The sequence below is a fragment of the Hydra viridissima genome, unplaced genomic scaffold (genome assembly GCF_058129835.1).
Source record: "Hydra viridissima isolate aposymbiotic clone 2 unplaced genomic scaffold, HvirCarnegie_v1 scaffold_1, whole genome shotgun sequence".
NCBI lineage: Eukaryota > Metazoa > Cnidaria > Hydrozoa > Anthoathecata > Hydridae > Hydra > Hydra viridissima.
Genome location: NW_028324300.1, coordinates 4,186,301 through 4,203,142, shown reverse-complemented (window position 1 = coordinate 4,203,142; position 16,842 = coordinate 4,186,301). Strand labels below are relative to the sequence as shown.

At 31.8% G+C, this 16,842-nt stretch overlaps 1 protein-coding gene across 4 annotated transcripts; it reads left to right on the top strand.

The window, feature by feature from the left end:
* On the top strand, positions 1–15,694 carry LOC149892957 (properdin-like). 4 transcript variants are annotated; one of them, XM_090083065.1, is made up of 14 exons: positions 1–212; positions 319–494; positions 607–663; positions 10,280–10,453; positions 10,557–10,742; positions 10,859–11,032; positions 11,317–11,490; positions 11,594–11,779; positions 11,896–12,069; positions 12,354–12,527; positions 12,631–12,816; positions 12,914–13,087; positions 14,666–14,848; positions 15,367–15,694. In XM_090083065.1, exons 3-14 carry the CDS (start codon positions 612–614, stop codon positions 15,456–15,458), a joined length of 1,929 nt encoding a protein of 642 aa, XP_089939191.1. In that variant the 5' UTR covers positions 1–212; positions 319–494; positions 607–611; the 3' UTR covers positions 15,459–15,694. The 4 variants fall into 4 exon arrangements, with proteins under 4 accessions (XP_089939191.1, XP_089939196.1, XP_089939201.1 ...); XM_090083070.1 differs by lacking the exon at positions 607–663; XM_090083075.1 differs by lacking the exon at positions 14,666–14,848.
* Positions 15,695–16,842: the final 1,148 nt, after the last annotated feature.

Below are 16,842 nucleotides of genomic sequence, written 5' to 3'. Positions count from 1 at the left end.
AGTTTATTTCTTCTTTTTCAATCACTTACTCGACGCCGATCTTGAAGAGAGAAGCAATATCTTTTTAAGAGGTTAAAACAAAGTTCCTCAAAAGTTAGGAATCACCTTTTAAAAGTTTTTCAATTAAATAAACAAGATTAGGTTCTTAGTCAGAACCGAATCCTAAAGTAAAAACAGTTTAGGATTCAATTTTGCTCTTCGATCTCTTTCAGGTACTTTAAACTTAATGTTTGTCAAACCATTTGCGATTTTGTTGTGTTGTGTTTTCCGACCTTTTCCGTACTATTTCTAACCTAAACCTTATTATATTTCTTTTAGCCTCAATAGATAAGATTTAAAATTCAAAACTTGAGTTGTTCGCTGCAGAAATTGAGACTTGCAAAACGGGTAACTTAAAAATTTGCCCTCTAAGTGGAGTGAGCTTCACATTGGCAAACGCTGATGCTTTTCCTCTTAAAAAAGATAATTCACAAAGTTTTGATTTTACTTTAATGGTAAGCGGAATTTCTTTGAAGTTTGAAATTTTTCTAAACAAAAAACCTTTATACAACCATACATGTTTGAAGAAATATAAATAACTGAATTTCTCTGAAATTTTTGATATAGCCAAAATGATGTACTTGTTTGCCTTACTGTTAGTTTCTTCCTTTCCTCTTTCGAAAGGTAGGCTTTTATGATTCGATTTAGACTTAAAATTCTGTTTGTGATAATTTTAAACTTTACGAAAAGTTAAATGCTGGTTGTAGATTACTGCTCCAGCTGCAAAATATTGTTTTTAAATGTTTGCAGGTAAAAAATTTTTAACTATTTTTCGTTAAGTATAATAGAAGAAGTGAAATATGTAATTTATAATAACTATAAAATTTATAAATTAAGAAATGCAGAGTTACTAGATTGGAGAAATAAAAATGCTACACCTCGAATATCTTAGAACATTTTCTTTCAACTTTCCTAGAAATAGTGAAGAAAAAAAATTCAAAGAACCCTTAACTTTTGCTTGCCACAGGTTTAAAATTAGTTTAAAAGATAAAATTATATTGAATATCCATTCGACACATATTGAATCTGTCATATGCAAAAGGAAAACCTTCTCAGATAGTAAACCACCAACTATCGACCGTTAAGAGTTGCAAGCGTTAAACTTATTTAATTAACAAATTATTAGGAAAAAGTTTATGCTAAAAAGGAATCATAATCGCAACATAAACAAAGCTGTTTGGAACATACATAGACTTTTTTAAAAAACATTTTACATAAACTTCAGAATTTACGATTTCTCATATAATAATGAAAGAGATTTATGGAAGAAACCGATATTTAAAGTTAAATATTTTTTTTATGTAAGAAAAATGTTTATAAGAATTTAGTACAAAAACATCGAAACCCTAAAATACTATAAGTACAAACTATTTTTTGATAAAAAACTTTTATTATAAAGAGTTTTAGGATTGTTTACTAAATTGAGTTATGTTCAGGGAAAAACCAGAGGATTATATTACATTTCATAAAATTGATTGAACACAAATATTTAATTGAACTAACTAATAAATAATTTATCTTATTTGTTAACTTATTTTCAAACTGCGAATTATGTACTTTTACTCATTTTATACTATAGAAACTCTTAAAATAAAAAAAATAATTTAAAGTATAAAAGATTCCAGAACTAGCCCATTCGCTTGTTTTAAATCACAAATGAAAACCTGAATTCGTAAAAAAAATATGTAAAAAATCGTAATTCCAACAAAAAAAGACTCAAAAATATTATTCATAAAATTATTAAACCACTTTGAAACTGGGCATCTCAAACAACATTTTACAAAATCATTAATGGAAGAGTTTGCAATTAACATCTCTCAGAACATTAATACCTAAAGCAGCTTTGCTATCACTGTATGTAATTTATAATTTCTTTATGTCTTTTAAATGATTTATTACGGTTGATTTCAAACTTTTCTGAAAGATAATCTAGAGTGAGCTAGATTATACAGAGCAATTTCGCAGTGTTTTTAATACGAAAAATATGTTAAGTAATTTAGAGAAAACAAGCTTCTCTTCCATACCTAAACTTAGAAAGAAAACTTATAAAGTAAAGAAGAAATAGTAAATTTTTAACTCCTACAAGCATGTAGAAGCTGAACTACCAGTGGAGTTTGCTAATTAGTCGGTGAATATGATAAATGGATTTATGAAGAGAGATTTCAATTTGAGAAAAAAGCAACAATCCACATTGTGTTTTACTACTACGTGAGCTGATAATTTGGCTGAATAGCAGTTTCCAACCTGCAAACTTTAACGCAATTTTAAACAATTATCTATGAAATAGAAAGAATATCATTTGAAATGTCGTTCTTATAGTTTTGCATACTTAAAACACATAAATTTATTCCCATTATTCTGTTTGATAAATGGACAATAATTTGGTAGAAATATAAACTTGACAATCTGGTAAATGAGTAAACGTAAAACTTAAAATGATTAATCATTATTGCTGCATTTGGGCAAAGCCATTACATTTAATCTAATGCAATAGCTAAAAGATTTGTTAAAATTTGTTCTCTGTCATTCAGCGGGTGCCATTGGCATCTTATAAAAACCTTCTAGAAATAATAAAGTTAATGTTAAAACTCAGATGCGTCTACTAACACTGCGACGAAACAATATGACAAATAAAAGACAGCAAACAACTTTTCTGTTAAGAGTATAAAATATGTTTGTTGATTCAATTGAATTTTCATTGATCTATTGACCTGCATTTAATTATTTGGAAAACATTTACTTTCCGAGTCTATAATACATTTTTAGAGGTTAAACAAAAACTTTATTCTTCAAGTCAACTAAAATATCTAGTATTGTCTCAGCATTGAGATTGTCACGGTGTGCTGCATAATGCTAATACCATATTAGCACCTCTTCTTAAATTGTTAAAAGTGACAGTAAAAAATTAATTATTAAGAAGCATATTGAAAGTGATATTCATTATTTAATTATTGTATGTGGGTGTTGTTAAATGTGGTATTTGTAACTTAATTATTGTTATTATTGTTAAAGGTCAATTTATTGGTGCGTGCTCTCCACAGACCTCTTTTTTATTATATATTCTGTTGGTGGAGCAGCATAGACACTCTTGGATTTATACTAGTTTAAATATATTGTCTCTCCAAACGTTCAGTTTTTTTACATGGCGCCCGATGAAAAACTATGAAGAGTTACCGAATTAAATGATTAAAGAAAGAAGTTTATCAAGAGTTAAGTAAAGTTTGAGTTGTTGAACATTTAAGTAAGTGGAGTTTGTTATTTGTAATTTTGTTTGGGAAGATTTCATAGAATTAGAATTTAATTGTTGAAGGTGTTGATTGTGACGAAAATTTGAATTTATTCTGAGTTGTTGTGCATATTTATTTAAAAATGGCAGCCGCGTTAGGAAGGAAAGTAGCAAGAAGGAGAGCGTTACGAGTAAGTTTTTGAAATTTGTTGAGCGAAATAAGAGAGGAATTAGAGAGTGAGGATTTAAACTATACAAAATTAATAGGTTTAAAAAATGATTTAAGCGAGAGTTATGAGAGATTAAACAATATTGATGAGGAAATATTAAATAACTAAGATCAAGAGGAAATTGAAAATGACGTTTTGGAGAGTGCGAAAGTAGTTGAGTGTTATCATGAGTTAATGGCTGGAGTGACACTAAAATTAAAAAGTATAAAAATAAATGAGTCAGATAAAGATTCTGTTAAAAGCTTAAATGAATCAAAGTGTATTTTACCTAAGTTAGAATTGCAAGTTTTTAATGGGAATCCCTTAGATTGGCAGAGTTTTTGGGATCAATTTAATCTATCAATTCATAGGCATGAAGGTTTAAATGATATAAATCGATTTAACTATTTAAAAAAATATTTGTCCGGCCATACGTAATCTTAGATCTCTAAAAATAGAAACAACAACTTACAGCTGTTTGTTAATTCCTATCCTTGAGGAGAAACTGCCTGATGAACTTTCAATTTTAATTTCTAGAAAATTTTCCGGAGAGTTGTGGACTTTAGATAGACTTTTACAATATTACAATGAAGAATTACAAGCTAAAGAGTGCTGTGCAAAATATCTTTTAAAATCAAATTATGATAAAAATGAACATAAAAATTTGAAATACGATTCTTTAAACAAAAATGCACAGCAAAATTCTTCTCATAATTATAGAAACAAAAATAACTTTATAACATCAGGTTTTCATACACAAAATAGAAGAGCACCAGAACAAAGAATCTTACAATGTGTATATTGTTCAGAAAACCATAAGCCTTCTCACTGTTTAAAAGTAACGAATTTAGATTCCAGAATTGAAATTCTAAAAAAGCAAAAGAGATGTTTCATCTGTTTAAAATTAGGTCATATATCAAAATTTTGTCATTCTAACTATTGATGTTTTCAATGCAATGTTCTAGGATGGGTGTTAAGTGGCCCAATGCCTTATGTAAATAATGTTAATAAAAAAGTAATCATGAATTTACGCATTGATGCTAATTTAATAGGGAGTGTGGAAGATGTGCGCAGTGAGATTGATGAACTAAGAAGTGATTTACAAAAATTTTGGAGTGTGGAGAAAATGGAATCCACTGATGAGTGTGTGATACATAAATTCGAAAATGATATTATGCACGGTGAGAGATACGTAACTAAGCTTCCTTTTAAACTAGATCACGACTGTTTACCAGGTAACTATAAAATTTGTGAGATTAGACTTAATAGGTTAAGGAGTCAATTGAGTGATAAGAATTTGTGAAGTAATTATGACGCTATTTTTAAAGAATACGAAAAGAATAAAATTATTGAAAGAGTTCCGGATAATGAAATCGCTGAGGAACCAGGAAAAGCACACTACCTAGCACACAGGTCAGTTCGTCGCGTTGGTTTCACAAGGTTCTAAATGACATTTTTGCCAAAATTGACTTAATCATTTTATTAGACTATTTAAATCATGATGAACAAAATAAACTGAAATTTACAGCGATATAGCGCAAAACAAGCAAACTGCTTAAGTGCCAAAATTCTATCTGCAACTTTATTTAACTAATATTTTGTTTGACAAGGTTCTAACTAACAATAACTTCATAACCTCTTGCTGGTTTTTATTAAATATTATGATAGAGAGTTTTATACCCATCAAAAATCATATAAAAAGTAGGTCTAAAAATCAACAAAAAGTGTTCTTATTTGACACCGATGCAACTATTTTAACTTGTTAAATAAAAAACATCAGTAATATTAAAATTTAAACAACTTATAATAAAACGTTTTTGTATCAATAATAAAAACCAGGCTACGTAGTTAAAAGAGAAACCACGAAGAAAACAATTGTAGTGAAAATGCAAATAAAAACTGATGACCACGCTGAAAAACAAACTTTTTCAAAAAGGAATTAAGCCTATAGATATTTTTTTCATGTAAAAGGAGAAAAAGTCCGTGTTTCCAAAACATTTTACCTAACTACACTGTCAATTTCACAAAAGCTAGTTTACCAAAGATTTGAAACAAATACTCCTGCACAAGATCTACGAGGTAAAATAATGAAATGCAAACGCACAGTGCACCAAAACGTACACCAACTCAGCTAGGGATCACATAAAATCTTTTCCAACAGTTGAGTCACATTGTTGTGTAAGTACCAATAGAGAATACCTTGAGTCACACCATAATATTTAAAAAAATATATAATCTTTACAAAGCGAAATGTATAAACGAAAATGTTGACCCAACGACCTTTGTGAGAAGATTAAAGTTGCTGAAAACACTGATACTATGTCTGAAATGTTGAGAGAAGACTTTGAAAGACATCAAGTTTTTAAAAAAGAAATGAGAGATATAAGTGCTAAAGAAAAAAAAGATAAAAATGTTCCGGTTTTACTTTTTGACCTTCAAAATGTTATTTTGACTTCGCATGCAGAAATTAGTTCCCTTTTTTATCTGAGAAAGCAAACCGTGTATAATTTGACAGCTTATTTTTCAACAACCAAAAAAGTGTACTGTGCATTATGGACTGAATCAATGGCGGGAAGAAGTGGCAATAATCTTGCCAGTGCCTTTTGCAAAATTTTGAGTGATGTGGCAGAGGAAAACGACGTAAGTGACTTAATTACTTGGTCTAACTCCTGCGTTCCTCAAAATCAGAATAATATATTATCAAATGCTGTGTTACATTTTTTAAGAGACAATCCTAAAATTAACTCAATTACTATGAAATATTCCCTTCAGGTCATTCATGCGCCCAAGAGGTGAATCATGCCCATAAGGAAGTTGAAAAGCTCATGAGGAAAACTGATTTTTATAGTCCAATTGGATTGATAAGGATGTTGAAACAAGTTAACAGAAAAAATCTTTGTCGTATCATTCAAATGAAACCACGTGACTTCAAGGAGTATTCAGTAACAGCAAAGCTGTTTAATTACAAGTCAGTTCCTTTCTAACGTCGCTGTTCTAATATTTACTCATACATCTCACATTATACATTTTAAATCTAGCCATGATTCAAAATTATACAAATGAACTTGTAGACTTAAAAAGAAAAGATATAAAAGCTGCATTTCCCTTTTTCCTCTCGAGGACAGAGATTACTATCGAGTTGTTCTTCACCTAGAACATAAACATGAAAAGCTTTTAAGGGTTGTACTTAATTTAAGAAAAATGAGTAAACAAAATGTTGTAACCTTGTTTTGTGACTGAAACAATAATCTAATTTATAAAAATTAGCTTTTTATTATATTATTATTTCAGTTACAAAATTTAAAGTAACTAACTGCTTCAGTCACAAACTTTAAAGTAACTAACATATTTCTAACTACCGTTAAATAGCAGTTAGAACCTTGTCATAGTGAGAATATGATTATTTCACTATGACAAGGTTCTAACTGCATTTTGGGGGTATTCATTTTTCTATTAAGAGTGAAACATTTCTTAACAAAAATTAATAATACTTACAGCAAATGCTTATGTTATCATGAGTAAAAAATATTATCGATAGATTTTGATAATTTTTAATGGTAGGAACATAACAATTTTTAAAATTGATTTACTCAAAACTCTTCGCAGATCAGTTAGAACCTTGTCAAACCAACGCGACGAGTTGTAAGAAAAGATAAGGAAACTACTAAGATAAGAGCAGTATTTGATGCTTCCTGTTCTAACAATGGATTGTCCTAGGAATGATTGTCTTTATTCAGGGCCAAATCTATTATCCAAAATATTTGATGTACTACTGCGATTCCGATTAAATTATATTGCCATATTAGCAGATATCAAACAAGCTTTCATAAATGTAGAAATTTCTAGTGAGCATAATGATTATTTAAGATTTCTCTGGTATAAAAACGTGGACGCAAAACAGGACTCAGAATTGATCGTTTATAGGTTTTTAAGAGTAATAGTTGGACTGACTAGTAGCCCTTTTTTATTAAATGGAACAATAAGACATCACATTAAAAAAAATGAAAAATTTAATGGAAAGTTTGTAAAAAGATTCGCTGAAGATTTATACGTTGATGATGTCACATCTGGAACGGAAAGTGTAACGAAGGGTAAAGAATTTTATAAAAAGTCTAAAACATGTATGTCTGAAGGTGGTTTCAATTTAAGGAAATGGAAAACAAACAGCCAAGAACTACAAAACTATTTTGATTTTTATGAGAAAATGATAAGAAATAAGGAAATAAAAAGTTCAATGAGAAATCTTGATGATAGTACTTACTTAGAAACAGAATTGGATAAAAGTGATCATGAGTATAAAAGAGTTTTAGGAATTGAATGGGACTCGAAAAATGATGAATTTATTTTTCAATTTAACGACTTTATAAAAATGTCACGGGAACTTAAAACAACAAAAAGGAATATCTTGAAAATTTCGGCATCAATTTACGATCCATTAGGCATTGTTTCTCCTATAACAGCCAGACTAAAAACAATTTTTCAAATTTTGTGTAGAGAAAAGGGAGTGGGATGCGAGTGTGAGTGGAGAGATTGAGTTTAAGTGGAAAGAATTATTGAGAAATGTTGAGGAGTTGAGTGTTTTAAGAGTAAAGAGATTTGCGTTTGTTAGAGTTGAGGAGAGAATAATTTCGGCAGAGTTACATGGATTTTGTGGATTAAAGGGAAGGAGAAAAATTGGAAACCTTGGGTTGAAAATCGTGTGGTTGTGATTAGGAAAGAGCTTGAGAGGGAGAAATGGAGGCATGTAGCAGGATTGGAGAATCCAGCAGATATTCCAACTCGTATGTTTTGTTTTAAGCTATTGAGTGATAGTTGGTTATTTGGACCTAAATTTTTATGTGAGGAGAAGGTTGAAGTAGGATTGTTTGATGGAGAGAATAGTTTGAATGTGGATGAAAATCTGATTGAGTCGAAGGGTGTAGATAGGATAAATGAGATTAGAGTAAATATGGTTGAGGCTGCTAGTAGTGGTAATATTGGTGTTCTGATAGATATTAAGAAGTATAGCACATTGAACAGACTTATAATGGTAACTGGATATGTGAATAGATTTGCAAGTAATTTGATAAAAACAATTAAGAAGAACAATCGAATAATTAAAGAAAACATGCTAACACTTGATGAGTATGATATGGCATTTAATTTATGGTTATTAGTTGAAAAGTTTTATTTACGGAATCAAGATAACTACAAGAAGCTAAGTTCATCCCTGAAGTTGTTTACTGACAAACAAAATATATTGCGATTAAAAGGACGATTTGGAAATTCGATACTGAGTTGTAATGGAAAATATCCGATTATTTTACGTGATGGAATACATAGTTATTTTACGGTATTAATTATTCGTGACGCCCATGAACGTGTTATGCATCATGGCATTGAAATGACATTAAGTCATATTAGAGCAAGGTTTTGGATTATTAAAGGAAGAAAAACTGTCAAGAATGTTCTGCGTAAGTGTGTTATTTGCAAGAAGATTATGGGAAGAACAATGTTGCTTCCCCCAACACCTGACTTACCTGATTATCGTGTTAATGTTTCTATGTTTTCGTTTCAAGCTGTTGGTGTAGATTTTGCTGGACCCTTATATGTGAAAAGTTGTTTAAAAACTGATGCTGTATCTAAGGTTTACGTTTTGACTTTTGACCTGTGCGTCTAGTCGGGCTGCTCATCTGGAATTAACTCCTGACATGAAGATCCCTGCTTTCCTCCGAACACTCAAACGCTTTATTGCACGCAGCGGCATACCTGATAACATTACTTGTGACAATTTTAAAACATTTAAATCGATTGAAGTAAAAAAGTTTTGTTTAAATAAAAAGATCATTCAAAAATTCATCCTACCTGCTTCCCCTTGGTGGAGAGGATTTTATGAAAGATTAGTACGATCAGTTAAGATACCACTATTGAAGGTTATGGGAAAATCACTCGTTACTTATGAAAAACTGAAAACAGTTTTATGCAATATTGAACAAGATAACAAAGATAAAGATAGTTCGAAGAAAAATGTCTATGCAGTTGAAACCGAGATTGGGCAGAATGATGCGGCGCTCAGGTCAATTAATAAACGTCCAACCCGACAGGCAGCTCTTGACGGACAATGTCTAGGCAATTAAAAGACAAATATTTTTGACAACTCAACAGGGGGAAATGTGTTAAAAGTGACAGTAAAAAATTAATTATTAAGAAGCATGTTAAAAGTAATGTTTATTATTTAATTATTGTATGTGGATGTTGTTAAATGTGGTAATTGTAACTTAATTATTATTACTATTGTTAATGGTCAATTTATTGGTGCGTGCTCTACACAGACTTCATTTTTATTATATATTCTGTTAGTGGAGCAGCATAGACACTCTTGGATTTATACAAGTTTAAATATATTGTCTCTCCAAACGCTCAGTTAATTTAATCCTCGAGATTTTACATATATAATGAAAAAAAAGTTCTTTTCTTTCGCCGGTTAAATTGGAGCAAAATCCAAAAATCAAGTCTGCAATGTGGAAGTACCGTAACCAGGAAAATATTATAAACCTTTAAACGTGATAAATCCGAAAGTTTTCAACATGCTATTGGACGTCTAAAGTTTGAATGCTTGCATCTTTGTAGGAAGTAAAGACTTAAAACTAAAAGTAAATGCCATTAAGAGTAAAGACTTTACCAACATGAGCTTATTTTAGAAACACGTTAAAAGAAAGAAAGCAGTATAAATAAAGTTTTAAACGAATGCAGCAGCACGTTTTTTATGTTTAGGTCTTACACCTATTGCTCTGTTTTTATGACTCATCTGACCATAATGCTTTAGGTACTCTCAGTGAATGGAGCACTTGGACAGCATGTTCAGCGTCATGTCAACTCGATCTCACTCCACCCCTACGCACAAGAACTCGCACTTGTACAGGAAGTACTTTTGATGGCAATTGCAATGGTCAGATGTTATCAAGCAGTGAAAACTGCAATGTGGAAGTTATTTGCCCAGGTTTCCTATGTCAAACAAGTTTTCGTTTTAAGTTTTTGTGTAATGCTATTTCACGCTGTATTTTCCTCGACTTCTAATGAACGGAAAACATGATTTCTTATAGGAACATTAACAGCATGGAGTGCGTGGGGTGCATGTTCGGATGTCTGTAAATCAGTCAGCAATGGACCATTTCAGAGCAGAGAGCGCTCATGTGTTGGATACTCTACATGGAACCCTAACTATCTTGGATGTCCTGGTGCGACTAGGATTGAACAACAGCTATGCAATCAAAACGTTGGTTGTCTAGGCACGAACTTTTAAATTCAAAGTTTCTTCTTTTCTATACTCATTATATAGGTAAATAGTAATGTTCCCCCGCATCTTTTCTAAGCTTCTCACAAAAATTAATCTTCTGATCAATAGATACCTACTCAGCATGGGGTGCGTGGAGTGCATGCTCTGAAAGTTGTCAATCGAATCCCAACGTTTCCCCAGTACAAACTCACACAAGGACATGTCAAGGAGATTCATTAGGTACCGGTTGTATTGGAGCAAGTTCCGAAAGTCAAACCTGTAATGTGCGAGTGTCATGTCCAGGTACTTTTTATAAACTTTGAACGTGGTAAATCCATATTTTTACGACAAATTGCCGGGCGGAGTATGTTTGAACGCTTGCTTCATTGTAGAATGTAAAAAACTAAAAGTGACGGTAAATACCATTAAGCTTAAAGTCTTTACCAATTTCAGCTTGTTTTTTAATCATACTTACTAAAAAAAACAGTATCGATAAACTTTTAAACGAACGCAGCAGCACGTTTTTTATGTTTAGGTCTTACAGCTATTGCTCTGTTTTTATGACTCATCTGACCATAATGCTTTAGGTATTCTCAGTGATTGGAGCTCATGGACAGCATGTTCAGGGTCATGTCAACTCGATCTCACTCTACCCCTACGCACAAGAACTCGCACTTGTACAGGAAGTACTTTTGGTGGCAATTGCAATGGTCAGACGTTATCAAGCAGTGAAAACTGCAATGTGGAAGTTATTTGCCCAGGTTTCCTATGTCAAACAAGTTTTCGTTTTAAGTTTTTGTGTAATGCTATTTCACGCTGTATTTTCCTCGACTTCTAATGAACGGAAAACATGATTTCTTATAGGAACATTAACAGCATGGAGTGCGTGGGGTGCATGTTCGGATGTCTGTAAATCAGTCAGCAATGGACCATTTCAGAGCAGAGAGCGCTCATGTGTTGGATACTCTACATGGAACCCTAACTATCTTGGATGTCCTGGTGCGACTAGGATTGAACAACAGCTATGCAATCAAAACGTTGGTTGTCTAGGCACGAACTTTTAAATTCAAAGTTTCTTCTTTTCTATACTCATTATATAGGTAAATAGTAATGTTCCCCCGCATCTTTTCTAAGCTTCTCACAAAAATTAATCTTCTGATCAATAGATACCTACTCAGCATGGGGTGCGTGGAGTGCATGCTCTGAAAGTTGTCAATCGAATCCCAACGTTTCCCCAGTACAAACTCACACAAGGACATGTCAAGGAGATTCATTAGGTACCGGTTGTATTGGAGCAAGTTCCGAAAGTCAAACCTGTAATGTGCGAGTGTCATGTCCAGGTACTTTTTATAAACTTTGAACGTGGTAAATCCATATTTTTACGACAAATTGCCGGGCGGAGTATGTTTGAACGCTTGCTTCATTGTAGAATGTAAAAAACTAAAAGTGACGGTAAATACCATTAAGCTTAAAGTCTTTACCAATTTCAGCTTGTTTTTTAATCATACTTACTAAAAAAAACAGTATCGATAAACTTTTAAACGAACGCAGCAGCACGTTTTTTATGTTTAGGTCTTACAGCTATTGCTCTGTTTTTATGACTCATCTGACCATAATGCTTTAGGTATTCTCAGTGATTGGAGCTCATGGACAGCATGTTCAGGGTCATGTCAACTCGATCTCACTCTACCCCTACGCACAAGAACTCGCACTTGTACAGGAAGTACTTTTGGTGGCAATTGCAATGGTCAGACGTTATCAAGCAGTGAAAACTGCAATGTGGAAGTTATTTGCCCAGGTTTCCTATGTCAAACAAGTTTTCGTTTTAAGTTTTTGTGTAATGCTATTTCACGCTGTATTTTCCTCGACTTCTAATGAACGGAAAACATGATTTCTTATAGGAACATTAACAGCATGGAGTACTTGGGGTGCTTGTTCAGACGTTTGCAACACAGTTGGTGATGGGCCGTATCAGAGCAGAGAGCGGTCATGTGTTGGATATTCTACGTGGAACCCTTTCTACAATGGATGTGTTGGTTTTAATAGGACTGATCAAAAGCTATGCAATCAATATGTCGCTTGTTTAGGCAAGAACTTTGCTGTTATGGCATGTTTATACCACGCAGAAACAACGTTCATTGATGTTTTGCATGTAGATAAGTGAAAATGTCTTTCTTTCAACAGGTACTTATTCTTCATGGAGTTCATGGAGTACTTGCTCGGAAAGTTGTCAATCAAATGTCAATATTGCACCATTACAGTTTCATTCTAGGATCTGTTTAGGTGATACACTAAATGGTGGTTGCACAGGCGTTAGTTATGAATCTCAAGCCTGTAACGCAGGAGTGTTTTGCCCAGGTAACCGTTTACCATTTTTTTTCTTTTTGTTATGTGTATTGTTGCCTTGTGATTTGTTTGTTGGGTTTACATTGTTTCAAACTTTCCATAATAAGTATCTCAAGGATATTTGAATACAGCATCAAGAAGGCTTTTGACATTAACATTTAGAAAGGTAGATATTTTCAGCCATTTCGTCTTCCAGGTTTTTAACGTGAAAAACCCCTGAAATATTTTTTCTGAGTAAATATCAATATTTTATAAGTTTAACTTCATATACATTAAGTAAATGACAAAATTTACTGAAAAAAACAAACTAGAATCTTTTTAAGGTAAAATGGTAGTTATAGCAGGTGCCAAAAATACCAAAATATTGAAAGACCCAGGCCAATTTATCTAAAGATGTACACAATTTTAACAAAATCTTTTTTACATACTTGTTCTAACAAGGTAGTTATGTGATATGAACGAAGCAGATTTTTCATAATAATTTTTAATAGGCTAATATATTGGACCAAAGTATATGTAAAAAACTTGACCGAATTTTATGAATTTGTTGACCGAGATAAGGGCTGGAATCAATTTTTAAAAAAATCTGTCACGTTTAAATCACAGAAGAAAATCAAACAAACTCATAATTAAAGTTTTAGCATAACACCACTTTTAGTTATTTAGATGCGCTGGCCGGCGCACAGTGAAGCGAAATGGTCAAAAAGCGGCCAAAACTCAAAATTTTGTAAAGTAATAAACGTTTTAATTAAATTATTGTTCCAATTCTCTGACTAGGATAGTAGACATGAGAGAACCAAAATATATATTTTTCTTACAATTTGATGTTTTTTCTAATAAGTTGTAAAAAAAAATTAATGAAAATGGTGTATTAAAAAAATTCCACTTATGGCCACTTTTTAAGCTTTTCGCTTCATAGTGCGGCGTCTTAAAAACTCTTCATCTGAGAAAAACAGCTTTTAAAAATGCAAACATAAAAAATTTCAAAATAGTGTAAATAAATATCCAAATCTATATATAATAAAAAAAAATTAAATCCTAAAATGCACCAATTTGATATGGGTTTTGCATTTTTTCAAGAGATTTTTTAAATCGACTATTCTTTTTTCCACAAATTACTTGTCTGTGTTTCTTTGCTCGTTCTGTGTTTTTATATATGGCTAAGTATAATCACTTTTGATTAACTTTTCAACATTCTTCTAACAAATCTTTCCAGGTCTTTAATTCATTTTAACTAAAGCTAAAACACTAGCTTGTCTACCAATCTTAAATTGGGCAACTGCATCAAAAGTGCAACATCAATAATATTGGGCACATGGTCTGGAATGGAATTTAAAATAAGATCACTCTTCAAGTCTTTTAATACTTGAGCAGCATCCATCATAGTGTCTTCAGCTACAAATTTTACTGCATTAGTTTTATAACATTTTTATTATAATTATTAGCAGTCATTGGTTTAGGCATTTCCATTAATGAGACAAATCTTGAGAATTCAGAATAGACTTGACCACATGATCTCATAGCATATACAGCCCTGGTATTAATATCAAAACAATCCAATCAAACCAATAGGAATCTTATGTTCAGTAGGTATATACACTTCATGGAGTGCATGGAGTGCGTGGAGTGCATGCTCTGAATATTGTCAGTATAATCCCAGTGTTTCACCATTTCAAACTCATACAAGGACATGTCAAGGAGATACATTAAATGCTAGTTGTGCAGGAGAAAGTTTTGAAAATCAGCCTTGTAATGTGGGATTGTTGTGTAAAGGTGAATTTTATAATTATATTTGCCTTAACGTTATTTAAGTTTTATATATTTAATTGGTCTTAGTTTAATGGGTGTTTTCTTAGCATGAATGAAACTATTGATAGTGATACCAAATTTCATAATTTTAATGCTTTAATCGTTTCATGTTTTATTGTTAAATAGTTTAGCAAAAGGAAAATGCTCAGAATTGCTTTTATGTATTTTAGCTAACTTTTTCTCTATTTTTGTTCTTGATTTTTTGTTTGTATTAGTTGTTAATAATATTTACAGTTCTCATACATTATGTTCTCTTTTGTTATTGTAAAGTCGGTAGTAGGGATATTTTAAAAAATTTATCTTCTGTCCTTTTGCTTATCGCAACACGAATAATATAATAATATAGTAATGGATTAAATTTTCAGGAGAATCTTTTTCCTATATCTTTTACCAATCATGAGGTTTTAAATGTTATATGTTTTTTCATTGCAGTTGACATTGCAATTGTTTGAGTTTTTTCCTTGAATTTATTTTATTTTCAGAAGACAGATATGTTACTTTGAAGAGAGTGTATAAAATTGTAACTAGGCTGAGAAGAAAAGGATGTTATTTTCTTCATAAAAAGTGTTCTTGAAAAGTTGTAAAGATAAAAGCTTTGATGATAAATCTGGCTTTCAATGTCCTTTTTTACATAGCTGTTAGTACGACCAAGTAGAACGCTGCGGAAATAAATGTAAATTTTATGTGTAGAATTACCGATTTTGTTTATTAATAAATGGCAATATTGTTTATATGTTAGAGTTTCATGTCAAAAGAGTATATTTTTAGCAATCCGTTGGCATATTTTGTTAAAATAAATAACTTCAAAGATTTAGTAAATTTTTTTTGGAACAATGACGCAGTGGATCACTTTGCAGAAACTTCCCCCCAAATATAGTACTACTAGGAGGTGCCGGTTCTGGCGCATTGGTACTTTTCCATACTTAAGGATAATAAGTTTGATGTGTTTTTTTGTTGAATTACCTTTTTTTTCAAAAAATGTGCGCTTTCTTCCCGTGTTGAAGTTATAAAATTTTTCTTGCTATAATCCACAACGAAGTATTAAAATATTCTTGTCGTAAGATTTAAATTTCTTCCTGACCAAATACTTTATCGTAATCCATGAATTTAAAGCAGGGCTCAGGGCAAGGTTTGTTTTTATAATGTCCAATCGCCAAGGTGCTGATTCCATCATTTTGGATGATTCTTTTATCATCGTTGGCTCTTAGAGCAACTTTGTTAATCTCTTCGGTGTAAATGTCGTGAAGATGGGATCGTATGACGTTCATGGTTTTTAAATTTTCTTTTTTATTTATTAAGCATTCTTTGTATTCATCTTGAGTGATGTGTTTTTTAACCACATTTTTCTTGACTCCTTTTCATTTTTTGTATTCTTCTTCAAGAATCTTGTAAGAATAGAGCTTAAGTCGAAGTCCTACAAACTATTTAATTTGCTTGCCTCCAGTCTCATCTTTGAATATGCCATGACTTTTTTGTTAGCACCCACTTTGAACCCAACATTTTTAACAGCAGGATGGTTTTTGTCGGAATCACTCGTGTCAAACCTGCTTTCAACATCACCAGCAATGTCTTTATAAAAATCTTCAGTTTCAATTTCGTAAATGAACGAGTCTGTCAGTCATCAACAATTTTGCACGGTCGTTGTATTTTGGTCTGATGTAGTCGTAATGGTGTTCAAACATGAGAGTTTTGCTGATGTCCAGGATGCACATTCCCAAGTAAACAGGCTTATCGTAAAAGAGATATGTTTTTTTCATGTGAACCGCGATCAAGTTTTCATCAAAAATGGTGTTTCGCTCATAATTAGGACTTTTAGACAATTTTAAAGCTTCTTTTTTTGTGGTGATGAGCCTAATATTAACATGCTTTTGAATATTTTCCATGGTTTTTCCGAAGTCGGAGTTGTTCATCAGCTTGGAGAATTCTTTTTCAAAAGGGTTTTTAGCTTTTGCTCTTAA